We start from the raw sequence: 20,467 nt of genomic DNA on the forward strand, positions 1-20,467 counted from the left end.
TCACTGCTTGACAAATAAGGCTTAAGTCGAATAATTCACAGAAAAGACAAATATAAAAACAGTGTCTCCAAATTAAGAGGACTGAACTCAGTTAGCTTTACTAATATAAAACTTTATACCTGACTAGGATTATAATACTACATATTTTTAGATTTCTTTTTATTTGATTTAAAAAAATTTAGATTTTTTTATGTGTATGAGTGTTTTGCCTGTAAATACATATGTGCTCCAAGTGTGGGACTGACACATGTGAAATTCAGAAGGGAGCTTTGGATCCCCCGGAACTGGAGTTACGGATGGTTGCAAGTCACTATGTGGGTGCTGGGGACCAAAGCCAGATCCTCTGCAAGAACAAGTGCTTTTAACTGCTAAGCCTCTCTCGAGCACCTATTTATTATTTTAAGTATAAAATAATGGTTTTCATTATGACATTTAAAATTACGACACTGCACTTTGCTATTTGCCCCTATAACCATCTCTCTTTTCTCCCCACTGCTGCTCCTAATTTCAGTGCCCCCTATACTGCTCCCCACAACCCCCACTGAGATGGGGAAGGAGAAAGGAGGCAAGAGGAGAGGGAAAGAGAGATGACAGGGAATGAGAGTGAAAGATCCTAGAAAGTAACCTTTCTACATTTATTATATAAGAAGGCAAAATAGCAAAGGATAATTGTTATCTCTCAGAGGAAATGACTTTTCAGAGAAATTAAAACCAACTACATCTTTGGAACAAGTTCAAAACACCAAATTACAAGGTAGGCCTGGCAAGTTAAACCACCTGACAGTGACTACTGAGGGCCAAGGACACCACCACACCACAAATCACATCTCCTCTTGGTGCCACACCCAATGTGGGATTTCACTGGCTTCTGACCTCATCTGCCAGCTTCTCTCAGGGAGAGGCTGAGGTAACCCATACCTGAAAGACCCAGGGAAGAGGTTTGAGTGTTAGGTGGGCCCCGGGACGGTTTTAGTAAGTTAATAAGTGCTTAGCTTGGCATAGGGGGGAGGGGCGGCAGTGCAGAGGGCAGGGGCTAAGTGGATGAAGGTGCTTGCTGAGGACCTGAGTTTGATCCCCAGGACCCACAAGGTAGAAGCACAGAACAAACTCCCTTAAGCTGTCTTCTGACCACAATAGGTGAGCCATGGCATATAGACATCAACAAAAATTTTAAATGTAATAAAAGACTCTGGTTATCTCAAGTATAAATTGAGTTGATACCAATTATAATTTCCACTATTTCTGTAACCCAGACATTATATTAGCACTTTATTCAGAATTACTCCTTTTCTACTTAACCAATTCCACTCTCCCAAATTTAGCTGGTCAGGTTCTTTTGGCATTAGTGAAGTACTTGGTTGACTTCCAATTTCCCTGCCTTTGCCAGAAAATTGCTAAACTTCCAAAAAGTACTTCTGAGTTGTCCAACATTCCCAGACTCCGGTCTTACCGAATGTAGACGTTCTTACTAATTTTAGATTCAAGGATGCCTTCAGTGAACAATTAGCCTGTCCAGAGTCTCCACCTTCTTCCTGCTTAGACACCCAACATTACTAATGATGTGAAATCAAACAAATGCGGCTTATCAACAGTCAGAAGCGACAGCAGAAAAAGAATCAAACTAAAGGAGCAGGGCAGCTGAGCCACATTAGTGTGTAGGCTGACTGGAGACACTTCAGAAGAAAGAATACGGTCTTTCCCCCGGGGGATGAGCAATGAGACAGCAGGAGAACAGACAGCAAAGACAGACACAGACAAAAAAGGACCAAGAGACAGAAAAGGAAGCTCATAGAGAAATAGATTCAGGAAGAAGGGAGGTAGAATTGGGTTGCAGGAATTGGGAAGCAACAAAAGACAGAGGCAACAAAAGCAAAAGGGTAACTCTGAATTCCCTCTTTGTGATCTTCAATATGAGGCTCTCCTGAACACCCTACTTGAAAGCAAGTAAAACTGTTTTTCAGTACATGTGCGCGCGCACACACACACAGACACACACTACTTCTGTTAGATGTTCCTTTAAAGATTCTGAAAATCACCCCCTCTTATTCTTCTATCACTGTTAGCCTAGGCTTTCTCACACTTCCAGTTTAGGAAGGACCAAGACAAGGTTACTGGCTACAGAGGGAGAATAGCCTGGAGACCGTCAGACTGAATAAGGTGTGGCCCCTTCTTACCTTCAGTAACACCACGTCCACAGTCCTGTCCACCTTGGAGATGTCACACAGACTATAGCGTCTCTTGTGCCGCTCATACATTTTGTCCAGATGCAGAAGAGACAAAATGTAGACGTATACCTACTGAACCCAGGGACCAGTGTGCTCATACAGGTCCAGAATTCCAAATTTCTCACAGTGGGCAGGAGCAGACTTCTGCTTCCAGATTCCTCTATATAGAAAACTCTCAGGTTAAGAAAATTAAATTAAAAAAAAAAAGCAAAATCCAATTCCATGAATGGAGTGAGAACTTCCTGGCAACTTCAGAGTACTGAGATGATGGATTTACAGTTCATACTATAAGCCGTAAGTGCCTCAAGACTGGTGCTGTGCAGATCTTGACTGAAAGAGAAGCACAGATCTTTTCCATCACTGCCGAGAACTCCAGTAGAAAAATTAAGAACGAACTGGCTAAGCATAATGGTTGGCACACGTATCCAGAAAACTCAGAGCCAGCAATAAAAACCCAGTACGCACTCTGCCACGAAGGAAGATTAAAAAAAGGAAGATGGCTATTTCAAAAGGATGGTATGAGAAAATTCCTTAAAACAACAAAGACAAGGAAACCTATACAGAAAATGAACAAAACAAAACAAAACAAAAACTAGAGGATCCAGTTTTTTAGCCAGTCTCCAGCTCCTTCAGCGGCAGGGCTGGATTTTGACTTAAGCTGAAAATATCTAAGGCCGGCAGAGTACAAGGAAAACAGACCACTCCTCCAGATGTCCTCCTCCTTCCCTCCCTAGCTGGCTGCCTCTAGCTGGCCCGCCCCTCCCTCCGCAGCCTCCACACCCTTTACCCTGCTCTCTCAAGAGCGTCATTACTTGCCCTTTCAGATCTGCACTAGCAGCCGTGGAGGTTTGAAAACCTAATTGCAGTGGTGGGAACATGATTCATCTGCAGACGAAGAGAAAAAACAAGGCTTCCTTTTCCAACAGGCTTCCTTCTGCTCCTCCTCCTCACAAGTCCCCAGTGAAAAAGGCTCTGTCAGACATTGCAAGAAGTAACCTCAGTCCCTTTGATGTCAGTAGTATGCTAATAAAGAAAGGGGGTGTTATCCTAAACACTACAAGTCTGTACAACAGCCTTAGCTATTCAGGGAAAATGCAGAACACTGAATCCAGGCAAAGGACATACTGCATCTCCTTGCATAATGAAAAGCAATGATTTAATATAAGAAAAATGTTAGTCAAATATTTCAGAGTTATGTCTCTAGGATATAGAATTGTCTATAAAAATGTCTGGCAAGGTTTAGAATCCTCCAAGAGTTAAAGTTTTGTTATATCTGGAGTTTGAGAAAGCTTTAAAGAAAGTTAAGGAGATGGTATAGGATAAATGTGTGCATGTCTCTCAGTACTCTTGTGACTAAGAAGAGTCACCTGGCTAGGACTTCCTTCCCTTCATGTCTCTCATTCACATTAACTGGGCCTTGTGCAGGACAAGGTGACTTCATTTGTCTGCTTTCCTGATACTCCATATTTTCCAGTTGCCAACCCACTGCTCCTCAGGAGCAGCCTGAGTCTAGAAAGCATTCATTCACTTTAGGACATTCTCTTATTGTAACTGACTTTGGAGGGGTAAGGAGGAAGAGGAACAGATGAAGCAAAAGGGGGCGGGGGAGACAGAAAGAGAAAAGTGGGCTGGGCGTGGTGATGTATGCCTTTAATCTCAGCACTATGGAGACAGAAGCAGGAAGATCTCTGTGAGTATGAAGCCAGTATGATCTACCCAGTGAGTTCCACGACAGCCAGGGCTACATAAAGAAATTCTATATCAAAAACAAACCAACAAAAGAAAATGTAGGCATATTGACTCTTTCTAGGAGAAGCTGTCTTATATTCTCTTTGAACTGGAAGGAGAGCACAGATGTGGAGAAAGTGAATATACAGTTTTAAATACCACAACAGAAAGGTGGAGAAGAGATTAAATATCCCAGTTTCTGTCAATACTGCAAGTGAAGTTGGTGAAAGGCATTTTCTTTTGGAAGCTGTAAAAAGGGTAAAAAAGGTCTGATGATTCACCACTTCCTCAAGCCGGGTGTTTAAAGCTGCTAACCCACTTAAATAAGAGAAATACAGCAGACCCAGCTAAGGCTGCAAGCATTTTCTCTCATCTATCTGTCTACCCAGAAGTCAGTTTCAGCTCTATCTAACACAAGCCTCTTCTTCCCGGACCCCTCCTAGGTACATTAGAAGTATGAAGTCCTCTTTCTGATGCCTTAGAGAACAAGCCTGGGCTCTTCATGTGCTGATTTTCAGTATAGATGATGCTAAACACAGTAGAAACAAGACAATGAGAGATGAAGTTGTAAATAAAATTCATACTTAAGCTAACCAAAAGCACAGGATTCTGGCCAGGAATTTACAAATACTTTCATTCTATTTGGTTTAAGGGCATAGAATGGAAGGTCCTGGAGGGGCAGGCTTTAGTGTACAGAAAACTGATGGCCTACTATCTTTTATGGATCAACTTTCACCAAGCTATAATTCAGAACCCCCTGTCTGATGAACACGAAGCTGCCTCCCCTCTGTTCTCAACATGGTTTGCTCCTCATTGCCTCTCCCTTCTGCTCTAATTAGAATCAAATGTTTCCTGCTTGCAAGTTCCCAGGCATCTCTCTAGGGAATTGGAGATGCTTTAATCACTGGGAAGCTTTTTCTATACCAATTCTATCAAACTAAATAAAGATAACCTATATCAGTTTAATAGACTCTGTGCCTTGCGTAAGAAGCAAACAAATAAAAAGCCAAGGTCTTTGTCCTTGGAAACTTTACATAATCAGAGAGAAATGTTTCAAAACCATTACAACCTTCTGAACTACACTAGAGCACTTGTTTGAAATATGTAGATTAATCTTTTTGCCTGTTGGCTTTGTGCTAGAAATCTAGATTTTTCTCTCCTCTCTGCACATATAAACATATTAAAAGGACAATTTTAAATTGTCCATGCTAATTTGTTTCTTCTCGGAGAACAAATGCTCTGGGTGGGGTGGAAAGTCTGCTTTCCTTCTGAATCTGTGGCACTCCCCATGGAAGACAAAATCTGTAGTCTGTGCTTTTGCTGCTGATGCTACAATTCCAAGTTTTTTTTTATCAAAAACATCTGGAACCACTGAACAGTTATTCTGTTAGAATTTTGAAATGCAGCAACCAATCATTTCACATCTAAACCAGAGATGAAAGCTACAAATATAAAAGGAGATTATAAGTCTATTTCTCTGTTCCTTCAAGTTTGGAAACTTGCAGGAAAACACAGATTGTTTGTAAGTGTGTACAATGGTTGTTTACAGTATCAATCCCCTTTCTTCTCTCTGTGAAGGTCAGCCCACCCTCTATCTACAAAGAGCACCAACCCCTTCAAGAGAAGCAAAAGTGCTCTTAGGGTATTGCATGACATAGGCCTATCACGTAATCCCAAATTATTCCGGCACAAGAATCTACAAAGAATTTTCACACACTTCAATACCACACCTCTGCTCGTGAGTTAAAAATCTTCTTGATTTCAGGATTAAATACTTTATCCAGATTGTTGAGAATTTAGGGACCAACACTGTGTGGTTCTTTGGTTCTAGTTAGGGTAGAAGCTTGGAGGAAGTCTACAGCAAAGCTTCTGAATTAGGATGCCACCTAGTGGAAATCCCGAAACCAAGGGCCAAAAAACGTGTACCTCTCAGGCCACTAAATATTTTTTTCTGAAAGCCCTAAGTGAACATAAAAGTAATAACTCTTGACACATGAAGATCAATTCATCTTGGCAGGGAACACAGGACACTGAAATAACAATCAGAGTCCTTTCTTCTCCAGGTGAGCCACTGCTTCCCGGAGCAAATTGGAAAGTACTATCCGATGGTCTGGATTCGGAATTCCGGAAAGCACAAAAGAAAGTGGGTCAATGTTGCACCCACCCAAGTTCTTTCTTCTTTATTACTACATATTGTTATTTGAACACTAAGCTTTTTTTTGCCACTTGTCAATTATCATTGCAGACTGTATTTTCTGTCTCTAGTCTTCGAAAGAGATTGGAAAGAAAGATTTTATTATGGCTAACAGTTTTACATTCACCTATGCATAACACATTTGTTGAAGAACACTTGTCTGATTAGAATAAAGATTCTTTCCAACGAGTTACAAGAATGTGTGAGCAGGGAGAGGAGAGGATTATTTAGAAAGGTTGCAAAGGCACTGTGTCCATCCAGTGTTTGACTCCAGTGTTGAAGCAACAAGAATAGTCCTACTCTTTCCTCTTGGCATTTCATTGGACACAGACTTAAGGTACAAAAAAGGGACAAACAGTAAAATTCAGGAAATTAGGAGCAAGTATCTGAAAACACCTCCTTTGCTTTAACCCTTTACTGCCTTTATAAGGGGGAAAATGATAATATATGCAGTTGGCTAGAAGCAGCATATTATCTAACAATATCAATAGTTGAAATTACCACCAAAAGATAGATGACTTCACAGAGAAGTCTCTTCACAAATAAATACTCTTTACCAGGATGAAGTCTCACGGAACAAGCATGCAAATGTTAAATCAACCATAGCTTTCTGAAATAAAGAGGGAAGAGGTCTGCAATACCAGCACTTGGAAACTGGAGACTGGAGGATAAGGAGCTCAAGGTCAGTACTGTAAATATGAGAACCTGTCTTAAAAAATTAAACAAAGAAAAAAACGAAGGAGAAAGAGGAAGAGGATAAAGAATGAAAGAGGGGAAAGAGGGGAAAAAAGTCAGGAAGGAGAGAAAAAAGGGGAAAGAGGAAGAAAGGAGAGGAAGGAGGGAGGAAAAGGGGACGATGGAATTGTAACTAGAAAAGCTGATGCTCAGGTTGTAGACTGTGCTTTCTGAAGCAAGATCATATTAGTACAATGCTTGCGGTCTGTCTCCTGTTAACCAAGAGATGTTTCTGTGTATAAGTTTTGCTTATTCCCAAGAAAGACCTGTAAGGTGCTCACATATGGTAACAGATACCCGAGACCTCAACTATTCTGGAGGCAGAGGCAGAAGGAACCTTTAAGGCCAGGATTTCAAGGTGAGCTTGGTAACATAGTGAAAAAAACTCTTAACAGAAAAATCAGGAAGACAGGAAGGTCAAGGGGAGAGAAAGGAGAGAGGGAGGCAGGAAGGGATACTATAAAGAGAAGTATTAATTCCTACTTTACAGATGAGGTATAGCATCCAAAGTTTAAATCAGCTGTATAATATCACATAACTAATCAGTCTGCATTGATCCCAGTCTGTACATATTCCTGGTTTCCAATACAAATGTAATTTTGTCACTTGAGAAGTTCCAGAAATGCAAAAGAAATAAAAAGAAAATGCAGAAATTATAATTTAAAATTTCTCATTTCACATCATATTCATATAACTGATTCTAAGTAAATGCCAAATGACAAGAACATATTTTATTTTTAAATAAAATCAGTAATGATTTAATTCATTTTACATCATTGTTTTAAACAGAATTGATTCTCACCCTAGTTTCTCACCTCTGTAACAAACAGTTGTCTCTCACGGCAGCATTTCATATAACTGAGGATCATCGTGTTCCTAAAGCATCTTTTCTGGGCAATGATTCCCACAGGCATGTCTTATACAAATGGGTGCACTTTGCCCTGCTCTGCATACTAAGCTTCTTATGATGTAGAAGCTCAAAACAAAATCTACCAAAATAGCAGAAACTGTAATGATTGGCTTTAGTATAAATGCCACAACACTAGCAGATAAGCTTATTATGAAATTACCTCACTCTTTTTTTTTTCAGTCTGAGTTATTTCCTAAGTAGGTCTCTCCTACACCATGATCTTGCATTGCAATGTTACTGTAAAATCCCCTATACATTTTTCTGTGCCAGATTATTTTATGAGTTTTAATTTACTGTTTGGCCACAGAAAGTATTTTAAACCTAGATTCAGTCACTAGCAAGAACAGTTCTTCCCTGAATCTGCCATGCTTCCTGCCATGATGAACATGGGCTAAATCTCTGAACTGTAAGCCTGCCCAATTATGCCTTCTTTTAGAAGAGTTGCCATGGTCATGGTGTCTCTTCACGGCAACAGAACACCGACTAAGACAACTATATGATTTGGTTCATAAGGGGATTTGAGAACCTACACCATGGAAGCATATGGTGCCAGTGAAGATTTCTCAGCGGAAGTGATTTGATTTGTGCTTTAATTCAGAAAGAAGAAAAGTTTTCAGCTTCATTCAATCTAATCATCCTTGTCCAAATCTCCTACCACACCACATTCTTTGTTGTACTTTATTTCTCACTGTTCTGCAAGTTAAGTGTATGAAAGGCCACTGTCTTCAGGTTCCAAAATTAGGATGTGGTTCACTCTAATTCCACAGCCCATTGTAACTTCTAGGACCCCTCCCTTTTCTGTATTCCTTTACCAGAATCTACCTCTCAAACCCCACTTTATTAACTCAGCTCTCTTTATAGCTAGCCATTCCTACAGCTCCTCTTTGAAGTACAATGGCCTTTCGAATGATGCACTGGCTCTACATGGCTTCCCCTATAGTCATGGGTACTGCCTGCCTGATCTGCCTCAGAGTAAAAGATGAGTGAACAGCTATTTCTTTAATTTTTCCATATAGTGCCCAATGCACCGTAAGACACAAAGGCCAGATAGTGCCAGATTATGTCTTTGTTCACTACCATATCCCTTAATAGATGACCAAATTCAGCTCACAGACAATGAGAGAGGGAAAAAAAATGTCAGGCTGGGGCTTGAAAGATGGCTCAGTGGGTCAAAGCACTTGCCTTGCAAGGTAGACAACCTGAGTTTGGATCCCTAGGATCCATGTAAAAGCTAGTCATGGGAGTGCAAGCATCTGTAATGCCCATGGATTGTGGAGGAAGGAGAATGTGCAGAAGCTTATGGGTCCGTCCTACCTACCTACCTACCTACACACACACACACACACACACACACACACACACACACACACACACAGAGAGAGAGAGAGAGAGAGAGAGAGAGAGAGAGAGAGAGAGAGAGAGAGAATCAGTGCTAGCAAAAACAAATGAAAAGTTTAAATTTAAGATGACAAGTCCTGGACAGACAACCCTTCCCCCAAATAAAAACTTCTAAATAACCCTAAGTTTAGGAAAAACTGAATCCCACATAAAATCAGCATGTATTTCTCTAGGAAATGACTTATTCTTATGATTTTTCTTCTCACAGCAAGAAAGAATAACTCTGGTACAGTCATTCCATGAGAGAAGCCAAGAAATGACTCAGCTTCCCATGGAAGACTTTCCTCACTCCAGACAAATATGCCACAGTACAGTCATGCTTTCCAAAGTGCAGAAGGACAGCTTGCTCTTTCTATCAAGGGCCAAAGCACAAAGCAAAAAGAAAAGTCCTCCATGGGAAAAATGACACAAAAGCCCACTGTATGACTTTACTGTCAGGTTCAAGTTGGCATCCATGCACCCACCTCCAAACCAAAAAACCTGATTCTCTACTGGAAATGACCTGAAAGTCTACTCTCCATGGACTAGCATTCATAGTCCTGGGAGATATTATCAAAGATGTCAAGGAGGAAAGCACCCAATAGTTTTGACCAGCTATGACGATTATGATCCACAACAATGACTCAGAAGGCACTTATATCTTGGCCAACAGCTGTCTAACAGGGCTTAAAGACAGCTCAACAAGAAAGAAGGAAAGCATTCCTGGTACTATAAACCTGGCCAACTTAACCAGGGCTAGTGAGGTCACAGATCTGAGAAGAGAACCTCCTATTGTCACTTTCTTAAGTCAATACAGTCTCAATTACACTCTAAACACTTATTTTTATGCCCTCAGATAGGTGCAGCTCTCACAGGGCATCAAAGCAGCTTTTTTTGGGCAGCAGATGGAGACCATTACAGAAAGCTACAATTGGTCAAAATACAGAGAACAACTGGCCGTGGGGTGCCCAACTCCAACTGAAACATCTATAAACAATTAACTGCACACCCAAGACTCGGGGACACCGTGTAAGAGCCTGAGGACCAGAAAGTCTACTGAGAGAGTGTGTCCTATGACAGGTAGGCTGAACCCATAAAATACCAACAACACGTCGCCTAAACAATACTGTGACAATGAAAATACCCACTTACATGCTAGGGTGGATGGAGGAAATTTCATGGGACTCCAACCTTAGATGAAGAGCTATAGGTAATTAACAACTGCTTAGAGAGAGAGACCCCAAATAGTTATCAGAAACCAGGGGGTTAGTCTTGAAATCACACACATACAAGGAACACTAAGCTGACTCAGCAGGCTATAATTACATAGTTATGCATTTATATACACATACAACAATAAGTCAGCCTATGAAGAGGCATATGTGCTAAAAGCAACTAATGATAAATTCTAAAAAATTAGATTGAAAGAACAAAACCTCTGTAATGGCTAAATCTTGGCTTTCTATTTGGCCATATCTTTAATTAAAACCTAAGAAAAGATATTTTTCTTGGTTGGATAATTTGAGGTGGAAGACCACTCTAAACCAGATCATCTGAAGTCAGATCAACCCTAAATCTGGCTCACATCTTCTGGTGACAGTCCCCACAAAAGGACATGAAAGAAGGACGCTTTTGCTTTTTGCCTGCTTGTGCTCACTGGCCAGTTCACCTGCCCTGCTGCGGAGGCATTCCTTCACTGGTGTTAGAGCCTAGTTCTTTAAGAATTCCAATGGAGCTGTAGACCGACAACTCTAGGACTTCTCTGGGACCAGAACCAGACTGGGAATGCTGAGACAGTCTTGTGGACTGAACAACGGCTGGATCCTTGGCTTTTCCATCGAGAGACAGCCATAGCTGGACTACTCAGATCACAGCCTGTAACTCACTCTAATAAATTCCACGTGTGTGTTTGTGTCCATTCTACTGTTCTGTTCCTTTAGAGAGCTGATTAATTTCACCTTTATTGAAATCAGACCACCTCCCTGGATAGGTTTTACACCATGGCACAAGAGAGCAGCAGGAATGTTTCTGCAGGGAGTGTTGGTGCAGAACTTTAATCCCAGCACTTGGAGTAGCAGGTGCAGGTGGGTGGATCTCTGTGAGTTCCAGGCCATCCTGGTCTTCGTGGTGAATTTCAGGACAGCTAGAGCTATATAGTTACACCTTGTCTCTAAACAAACAAACAAACAACAGAGTCACTGCACAGTGAGCAGAAGCTCCAGGGCATCTGCTTAGTAAGATGCACTTTTTTTTTCCCAAGAAGCTAGGACCCAACTGAAAGCACTGATGAAAGAGTTAAGCTTTAAGAGAAAAGCCTTTTTATCCAAGGCAAAGGGAAAGAAGAAATGATAGATATTTATAGTCTTTTTCCTGGCCAATCTCCAAGTGCCTAATTTGGACTGAACTTAAAATGTCCCTGCAACAACCCCTATCCCAAAGACTAAATAGCAGTGTGACCCACTGGGGTAAAGGACATTTGGCTCCAAAGAGGTTGAGTCTGGGAGAGAAGCATATCACTGCAATTATCTCTCTGTCCTTTCCCTTCACCTCTACTTCCAAATACAAGTCAACCTGCTCTCACACTAGATTTTACATCTGGATGCCACCCACATGCCTGTAATCTGTAACATGGTTATATTTCCCCATGTATATAAAAGTGACATATTTAAATCTCCTCCAACGTCTATCACATCCATAATACATCCATCAAACACATAAGGTGAAAAAACATGTCTTGTCCTTCCTCTAACTTGTACAGCACATGTCCTAGCTTTGTTTCTGTTGCTGTGATAAAATATCCTAACAAAAAGCAATTCAGGAGAAAGCAGGGTTTATTACAGCTTACAATTCCAGGCCACAGTCTATTACTACAGGGAAGTCAAGAGACAAACATTGCTATGTCAGTAGTCAAGAACAGAGAAAAACAAATACATACATGCCCACTTGCTTACATTCTTGTGCTCCACTGGCATACAGTTCAGGGCCTCATGCATAGGGAATGCTGCTGCCCACAGAGGACTGGTTCTTCCCTACATCAGCTAACTTAATTATTAAGACCACCCACCACAGATGTGTCCACAGGCCAGCCCAAGACAGATCATCCCTCATGAGACAAACTCCCTTCCCAAGTGACTCTGTTTTGTCAAGTTAACAATTAAAACTCACCTTCTAGTACCTAGCCATCTATCTTTAAAGTTGCACGAGTCCATTTTGCAAGTCTCATGAAATAATATATCACTTACTCCATTTACTTAAATTTTTTTAGCATTCAACAATGTTTCCTGTATAAATAAATACAGATAAATAAAAAAGGAGGCTCCCTTTTATACTTGAGGGGTATGCTACAATATCTCCACTGAATGGTTGAAACCACAGGCAGTCCCAAGTGCTACACACATACACACACACACACACACACACACGTATTGTATATTTTCCTATCTGTCTTGTTGCCACAATTACCAGAATTAGTCTGTTTACTTTGGGGTCATTACAAGTAAATTATTGGTTGTTCAAACACAGGCACAGGATCCCAGATAACCCAGATGGCTACTAGGTGAATCACGGGTGGGTAGCCTACAGCATGGACATGTAAAACAAAGGATAATTCACATTTTGGATGAGAAGAAGCAAGGTGGCATGAAAATTTACCAAACTCCTCTGAATGGTACACAAATTTAAAACTTACAAGGTGTTGATTCAAAGTTCAGTGAGAGACCTTGTCTCAAAAAATAAAGTAGATCGGTCTGATTAGCAGTTAAGAATGCTTGCCAAAAAACTGCATTCATTTCCTAGGATCTATATCTTAATAACAACTGACTTCCATAAGTTGTCCTCCGACCTCTATATGCAATGACACATGTGCACATGGCTATTATTTCATTATTATTAGCTTTATTAAAAACATATATATATAGAAAGTAAATAAATTAAAGAAAAATAAAAACGTGGAAAGTAACCATGACAAACATATGTCATCAACCTCTGGCCTCTACATGCATGCATTAAGGATATACAGAGACATTCAAACACAGATGCGAATACATGCACACACACAATGGATTTTGTTCAGCATTTAAGAAACCAACTAATTTAAAAGCATAACAAACTTCTAAGTAGCAACTTCCAGCTATTTGTCAACTACATGAAACTTACACTATGCACTTGTCACATTTTCTAGATGTGACATTTTGTGCATTTGTCTCATTTAATAAGATGGTCTTAATATTTAATCCTGGCGAAAGTAACACAAAGAGGTACAAGTCACAATGCTAAAGACTGGAAGGTAAAATTACAGCATATGTTTCATAAAGTTTTCTCTGTTGGACAAAACTCAGTTCTCACTCTCTGCTATGGTTACCAAAACAGTATACCCAGGGGGTAGGGGCGGAAGTGGAGGGAAATATATATATGAATATATATACACACACCCCTAGCAAATGATTATTTTGCTAAATTAAAAATTAATGGCATGTGTCTGTCAAACGTTGTTATTTATTAAGAAAATTGGAAGGAATTCAGGGGAGGAGTTAATGGTGAATATGATCAAAATATACTGTACGAAAACTCCCAAAGAATCAACGAAAATGCTTATTTTAAATAAAGAAAAGCCAAAATGAACATCTGTTTTGTGAAAATGTAAACCAGCATTTACAGTTCTATTACAGTAACGACGACCCATAGCTCTCCCATTTAGCAACAGCTGCTGAAATTTACTCACTGTATTTTACAGCAGACTAGCTTTGGAAGGTATTTGCTGACTGCCATTTTGAACTTCAGAGTTTTTGCAGTTAACTATATTATGGCTGTGTGGTACATGCTGTTCAGTAACGAAAATTAAGTTACCTTTCTCTTTCCCATCTTCATACTAATTTCTCCATTTTCCCCTTCTGTTTTTTTTGCTCCTTTCCTTTCTATTCCCCTAGGATTCTACTAATTAATCTAGAAGAACTTAAAAGAAAAATCAAGACAGCTTTTCACATCAGTCAGTTTCTGCAGAGAGTAGTATCAAATAACCAGTAGGGAAGAGTTCAAGGCTAAAGGAACAGCAAAACTACTTGCTCAGCTGAGCTTAGCAATGCAGATCGGCAATTCCAATACAGGCAGGAGAATCCAAAGCTTGTTAACATTCTCAGCTACAGATCAAGTTCCAGGCCAGCCCCAGCTAGGCTATGTGAGACCCTATCTTAACATCCACCCAGAAACACACACACACATGTGTGCACAAACACACACACCAACAAGACTGATTTGGGGTCTTAGTCATTAAAGGATATGCGTTAGTTTATTTAACCTTTGGCTCCTTCTCAGTGTCATGGTAAGAAACAGGCATATAAAAATATAGATTCCCATAAGCAACATAAAAAAGTTGGGTATGTTAAGGTATGGATTTACCCACTTCACCCACTCCAACTACCTGCCCTAAAGCCAGCTAAAACTACCAGTATCTCCCAGTATGAGACCAAAGCAGCAGTTGACAGCCATCCTTTGTATTAGTAACAGTTTTGTTTAGCTTTTGTTTGTTTGTTTGTTTGGACAAGGTTTTTGTAGTCCTGAACTGGGTTTCACTAATTAGACCACATTGGTCTCAAAGTCACAGATACACCTGCACCTGCCTCTGCCCTTTGATTATTGGAATTAAAGATGTGTCCCACCACACCTCACCAATGGCAAGCATCTCTGGTGATTTCACAGAAGCCTAAAGGGTTGTGGGAGAGGGGTAAGGGTGAGACAAAGACAAAAATCTATAGATCATAGCCTTAATTAGCATATACATGCAGTCTCTCGCTGTAGGGTATTTCTTTTAAAGGGTTCAGCTGTAGCAGCGATTGTAAAAGGGCCAAGTAAGTATTTCATTCCTTTCTTGACTCTAAGAAAGCAGTCTCAGAAGAAAATCAATTCATTGGGTTTGATGTGAAGCAGACACAGCACCAGGGTTCAGCACTAATGAGAGGATGGCCAGAGCTTCAATATCCATTTCCATCATTCTATTAGGGAAATCTAATGACTCCTAAGAAGGAACAAAGTCTATTGTGTTGTGCACATAGGCATTATGGACAGGAACTGCTCCATGGCAAAACAAAAACACAAAAGAAATACATGACATACACATCACGTTCTAGAATTGTAATGAAAATACTGACTCCCTATTTTAAGAAAAGCAATCTTGTCAATGGGGACAATCCTGACTGAACTATTTCCACAGAGTTCCACTTAATGTCTGACAGTGGAATTCAAGACACAGGAGGAGCACGGTAAGCAAGACCTAAACAAAAGACAGTTCAGGTCCACCCAGCCCATATGTCAGTACCTCATTCACCATTTTCTCCCAACAAACCTTCCTGAGTGACAGTCCAAATCTTACTTTGCCCCATTTTCATAGAATCTGGTTTCTATTACAATGTTCAGCACACAAAACAGTAGAGATTTGTAAAAGGCAAAGATATTTGGTAACTACGCAACAGCACCATCCCTCAAAAGAAAAGACATACTCCAACATTACAATTTATTGTCTTAATTTCATTGTAAGTGTCTAAAGTGAAGGACTCATAACAGACATGTATATATATAGTTTCTCTCCTCCCAACTGCCAATGTGATGTTCTAGGGCTTTCCATAAGCTCCTCCTTGCAATAAGAAGAAAATATCCTTAAGATCTTTAGAGTAAATGTATTTCTACCTCCAAGTAAAGACTGCACACTGCATTGATTCTGGGGCTTCTCATCAAACACTCCTAGTCTCCTGAATGGCCCAGGCCCTGACCCAATCTCCAAAGGTCAGGAGTCATCCAATGACCTGTTTCATCAGCCAGGAGAAACCAAAGCCCAATCCTCTCATCTATAAGGCCTTCTGCTTAAAAAGATACTAGTCTATAGATGGTTCAGGAGAAAAAAGAAATACAAGAGAAGGAGGGATGGTTAATAAGTAAATTAACGATGTCAAAATAGAACCAGCTGGGTTGGAAGAGATAAATCATTAGGTAAAGTGTTTTACATCAAGATGTGAATCTGATTCTCCAGAACCCATGTTTGTTTGAAGTGTGTGTGTGTGTGTGTGTGTGTGTGTGTGTGTGTGTGTGTGTGTGTGTTGGGGAGCTCGTGTTTTAATTAAAAACAAAACAAAACAAAACAACATCAAAAACCCAGCTGTGCATATACTTCTGTGTCAGCACTGGAGAGGTGGAGAAAGGCAGATCCCTACAGTGTGCTAGTCAGCCAGTTTTGCCTACTTGATAAGTTCCAAGTCACTGAGGGTCTCCTCTGCCTCAAAGAAAGAGAGAGAGAGAGAGAGAGAGAGAGAGCGAGAGAGAGCGAGCGCAGTGGATGTCTGAGGAATGACATCTGAGGTTGACTTCTACCCTTAATATGTGTATGCACATATCCTTACAAACACATAAAAAGAAACAAAACTGGCCAAAGCACATTTCCCAGAAGTTACTGTATTCAGAGCAGCACAAGAAAAGACCCTACACTTCTGTGTTGCCCAGGTCTACCAGGAGATATCCTGAGTGACAGAAATGGAAAGCACGAGACTGTTTCTCTTTTCACACTGTCAGAAAACATCAGTAAGCAAATCAGATTGCTAACAAACAAATCAGATTGCTAAGTGACTCATGCAGGCTGCTCACTTGGAACCAATGGTAACTTCAAGGTAGATAGCTATTTTGTTAGATTTCAAGGATGCAACTATAACTGGCATATGTAAAAAGAATGATGCTGTACTCTGGGAGGATAATGTGGATGGAATTTCAAATGTATCTAGATCACTCCACAGTGTGATTAGCACATGGTCCAGCCACAAGCCTCCAGAGGGCAATTTGCTAGAAGGAAGTATTCAAAGCCATACATGGTGCAACAGATGCAAAAGTTTAGTGGCTATAAAAGGGATTGAGAGTACATATCTAGCTGTGTCCTTCCCATGATTCCTTCCAAGTATGAGAGTGGGAGCAAGGGCTAAAAGAATTAATGAAGTAGAGGAAGGTATCCACTGAGCAGTAGAGATAGTCCTATCTATGGATCTCCCCGATGACAAAGAGTGTTCTTGGAGAACTTTTACTGGGGAGCTTTCTGGATGACCTGGCTTATTTCAGTGACAAGAGGTGAACTCGAAGGTAGGCTAAGAGGAAGTAGTTGGGCAGACAATGCTTGGTGTTCTGAGGTTTCTAGGGTAAAATTCCTTCATGCTTTGTCGACTTTAAAGGGTATAACCTTATGATCACTAAAATTCCTTACATCCAGATGCCATAAGAACAATTATTTCTCAAATATTTCAGAGTCCTATAGTCACCGAATCTGGAACACAAAGAATTTTAAATACTTAACATTCTATTTAGTTCCATGCTCTTTTATTTAACCTATATCTCTATATCTATATCTATTTACTCACCCCCCCCATGTGTGTGCACATGTGCAACCACGTGAAAGTCAAAGGAGAACTTTGGGGAGTCAGTTCTTTCCTTCCACCACATGGGCTCTCAGGGATGGTACTCAGGTCTGCCGGGTTGGCTACAGGTGTCCTTTTCCACCGAATCATCTTGCCAGCTCCCACCAGCTAACATTTTTTTGGAAGACTACATGTGCACTGGTGTAAGCAGTTAGAAACTATGTCCCCACACTGTTTCTATCCAAAGGCAGTGACAGAGCTTTAGGAGTTCTCAAAACGGAAGAATGCCCATATGAGTGCATGAAGTCAACAGGTAAGGAAAGGTGCGTTTTCACTGTATGAATGGAGATTCTGAAGCAGAAACACTGCTAATTCCCATGCGCTTCACTACTACTGAACACTTGTATTATTCACACTTCTGTGGTAAATGCTCCTTTTCTTACTTTCCTATTCAAATTTCCTAAACCTGGGGTACCTACTAGATCAGTTACTTGCAAACTGGCTTATTTCTGCAGTGCAGGTGATTCTAGGGTCTTTGCAGGTTAGCTATGTTAGGTAGGCAGGCTAGCAGGCAAAGGCTACCAACAGACTCCTGATTCCATGCTCTTTCCAGTAGAATTCCAGTATCACTTGCACTATATGTATATTGCCCAGGAAACATCACTACACTTCAGACAAACACAGAAGCTTCTTATGTGTGGGCAAAACTAAGAGCTAGAACAAACATTAGAGAGTATCCAGTATACATACAAAATTGAGGACCTGGAAATTAAATCAGTCAAGACCATTTGAAAATGTATAACCAGATCAGTAAGTCCTATCCTTGCACACGCTATCTCCGGATAGTTCTACACAAAGGCAAGAGTTTTGCCAATGTGGTTTTACAGTCTGAGATCTTCTGGAGGCCTATCTTTTCCACAACTACACTGAAAATCTGCAGAAACAGTGACTGAAAAATTTTCCTGGAAATGTTCCAGTTTAGAACTTAGAGGAAGCTGTCCCAAAACTCAGGGGTAAGCTTCCCTGTGGCTGATGCTGGCTACTGCACTGTACCCAAAAGGAATAATTAAGGGGGAGGGAATTGGTTTCCTTAAATGTCAAATGTGTGTAGAGAAAATCTATTGGCAACTCAGAAAGAGGCCAATTCGTCTTTTACTAGGGGACAAAAAGAGTACAAACATATATGTGAATATGATGGCAGCCATGTTCTTCAAAGGTCCTTTTTAAAAACTGAAAACTCTTAGTAGAGTGGCATGATGGAAAGCCATCTTGAAAGTGTTATTCTAAGTCACCACGTAGTCTTGCAACTACGGTAAGTTCCTCTTGCAACTGAGCACGAAGGCTGTGAAGAGACAACAAGAAGCAGAGATGTTTCTAATTCAACTCCTGGACATGTGGAAACAACAGCTTACCCCTCAGGATGAGAGAAAAAAAAAAACCACGGTGTTCCCATTAAAAATGATAAAAGGACAGAGAACTCTAGATGATGTTAATAGCAGGCAATCAAGACTAAAGTGATCATAGCTTTGAACATTAAGGTTAATATTGTAAAAAATAACTAAGAATAGAAATTCAGTTAATCTTAAGCCTAGATGACTAACTACAAAATAGGAATTCTGACTGAAAATGCTTTCTTGATTTGGGAAATACATTAAACAAAAGTATACTTTCCCAGTAACCTAATCTTCAACATATGGGATTTTATAGTTGTCCTTGGATGTATTTGCTCTGGAGTGTTTGGCTGCTAGGCCCATGGGCATCCTGACAAGATACACTGGCTTTCAGGATTAACTGTTCCACATGGTTAATAAGCTTACGCAATGAGCATTTGGGAAAGGTATTTTTTCACAGAGTGCTCAATGAACAGATACCACAGTGAAGCAAGCTCTTTCTGAATGAACTGGGCTATACGTTACAAATAAAAGATCACTGTTAGACAAGGAGAGTTTAGATTACAGCAAAGGGAAAGCTGAATCGGAAATGTTTCCCTGGTTCCAGTGGATCATACTCTCAAGGTAAATGGTCTCCTGGCTTCTGTTTCTCCGAGTACAAACACAATACCATCTCTCCTGCTTCCCATTTGGCATGCGGCACTATACCTTTCCATGCTGTTCTTTATGGAGGAAAAAAAATGCAAGATACGAAAAAAACGAATCAGCTTAGATCCTCAAACAGAAGGAGAGACTTCTCCTATGGTAACAGAAAGTATGAAGAGTTAACGCGGTGGGTTAGACCCGGAGAATGTAATAAAGCACCATTTAGGGAGACTTAAAGGAGAAAACTCAGCCTAAACCAAGTGCATACCCTCAGGTGACTCTTCGGGAAAGAAGAATGTAACAGAAACACTTCACAGCACAAGCTTGGGTTACAACCCAAATGACAATTTAACTAATGGTGAAACAAGACATTTAATTAACCCGAATCATTTCAATAAGTTAAGATGTTCCATAATCTTTAAGCTTCCTTCAAATTTTCAAGAATTTGAAATAAATTCTCAGAAATAAACCAAGTTTTACAACTTCCAACTTAAATTACTGTACAATGCTATTTCTGAAGCTTTTATCATGTAAGCTGAGTAGATAGAAACAGAGCCTGAATCCTTGTCTACTCCCTATCTGAATGGCAGGCCATCGAGTCTGAAGTTATTAAGTAATAATAGTTATGTTCAACTGGAGTTGTACTTGTATGCCAGACTTTTCTCAGCACCTCCACCACAACCCCCAAGAATGAAAGGGCCACCAGAAGACAATCTAGAGACCCCTGAAATTAGGCAAGTTATGTAAGAGGAAGCAATGTTCAATACTGGATTCTCACTACTAATAAAACTGTGGCAACACTTAACAAATCACAACCATAAAGTGCCATGTGTGAGTGAACCTTATGAGCAGATTATCAGTTCTGCCTACTGGATTGTGAA

General features: G+C 40.3%; 1 protein-coding gene across 2 annotated transcripts in view; it reads right to left on the reverse strand.

Annotated features, from left to right (window-relative positions):
- Akap13 (A-kinase anchoring protein 13) overlaps positions 1–20,467 on the reverse strand; it is a 271,423-nt gene that overhangs the window by 102,969 nt on the left and 147,987 nt on the right. The window contains exon 1 of one of the 2 annotated variants that reach the window (XM_048434846.3): positions 2,175–2,880. The exons of the other annotated variant lie outside the window; for it this stretch is intronic. Coding sequence (XP_048290803.3) covers positions 2,175–2,255 — 81 coding nt within the window. The 5' untranslated portion in view covers positions 2,256–2,880. Of the gene's footprint in view, positions 1–2,174; positions 2,881–20,467 lie in introns of those variants that run through there. 2 annotated transcript variants of the gene reach the window in all.

Source organism: Myodes glareolus, chromosome 24 (assembly GCF_982192425.1).
Source record: "Myodes glareolus chromosome 24, mMyoGla1.1, whole genome shotgun sequence".
In the NCBI taxonomy this organism is placed as follows: Eukaryota; Metazoa; Chordata; class Mammalia; order Rodentia; family Cricetidae; genus Myodes; species Myodes glareolus.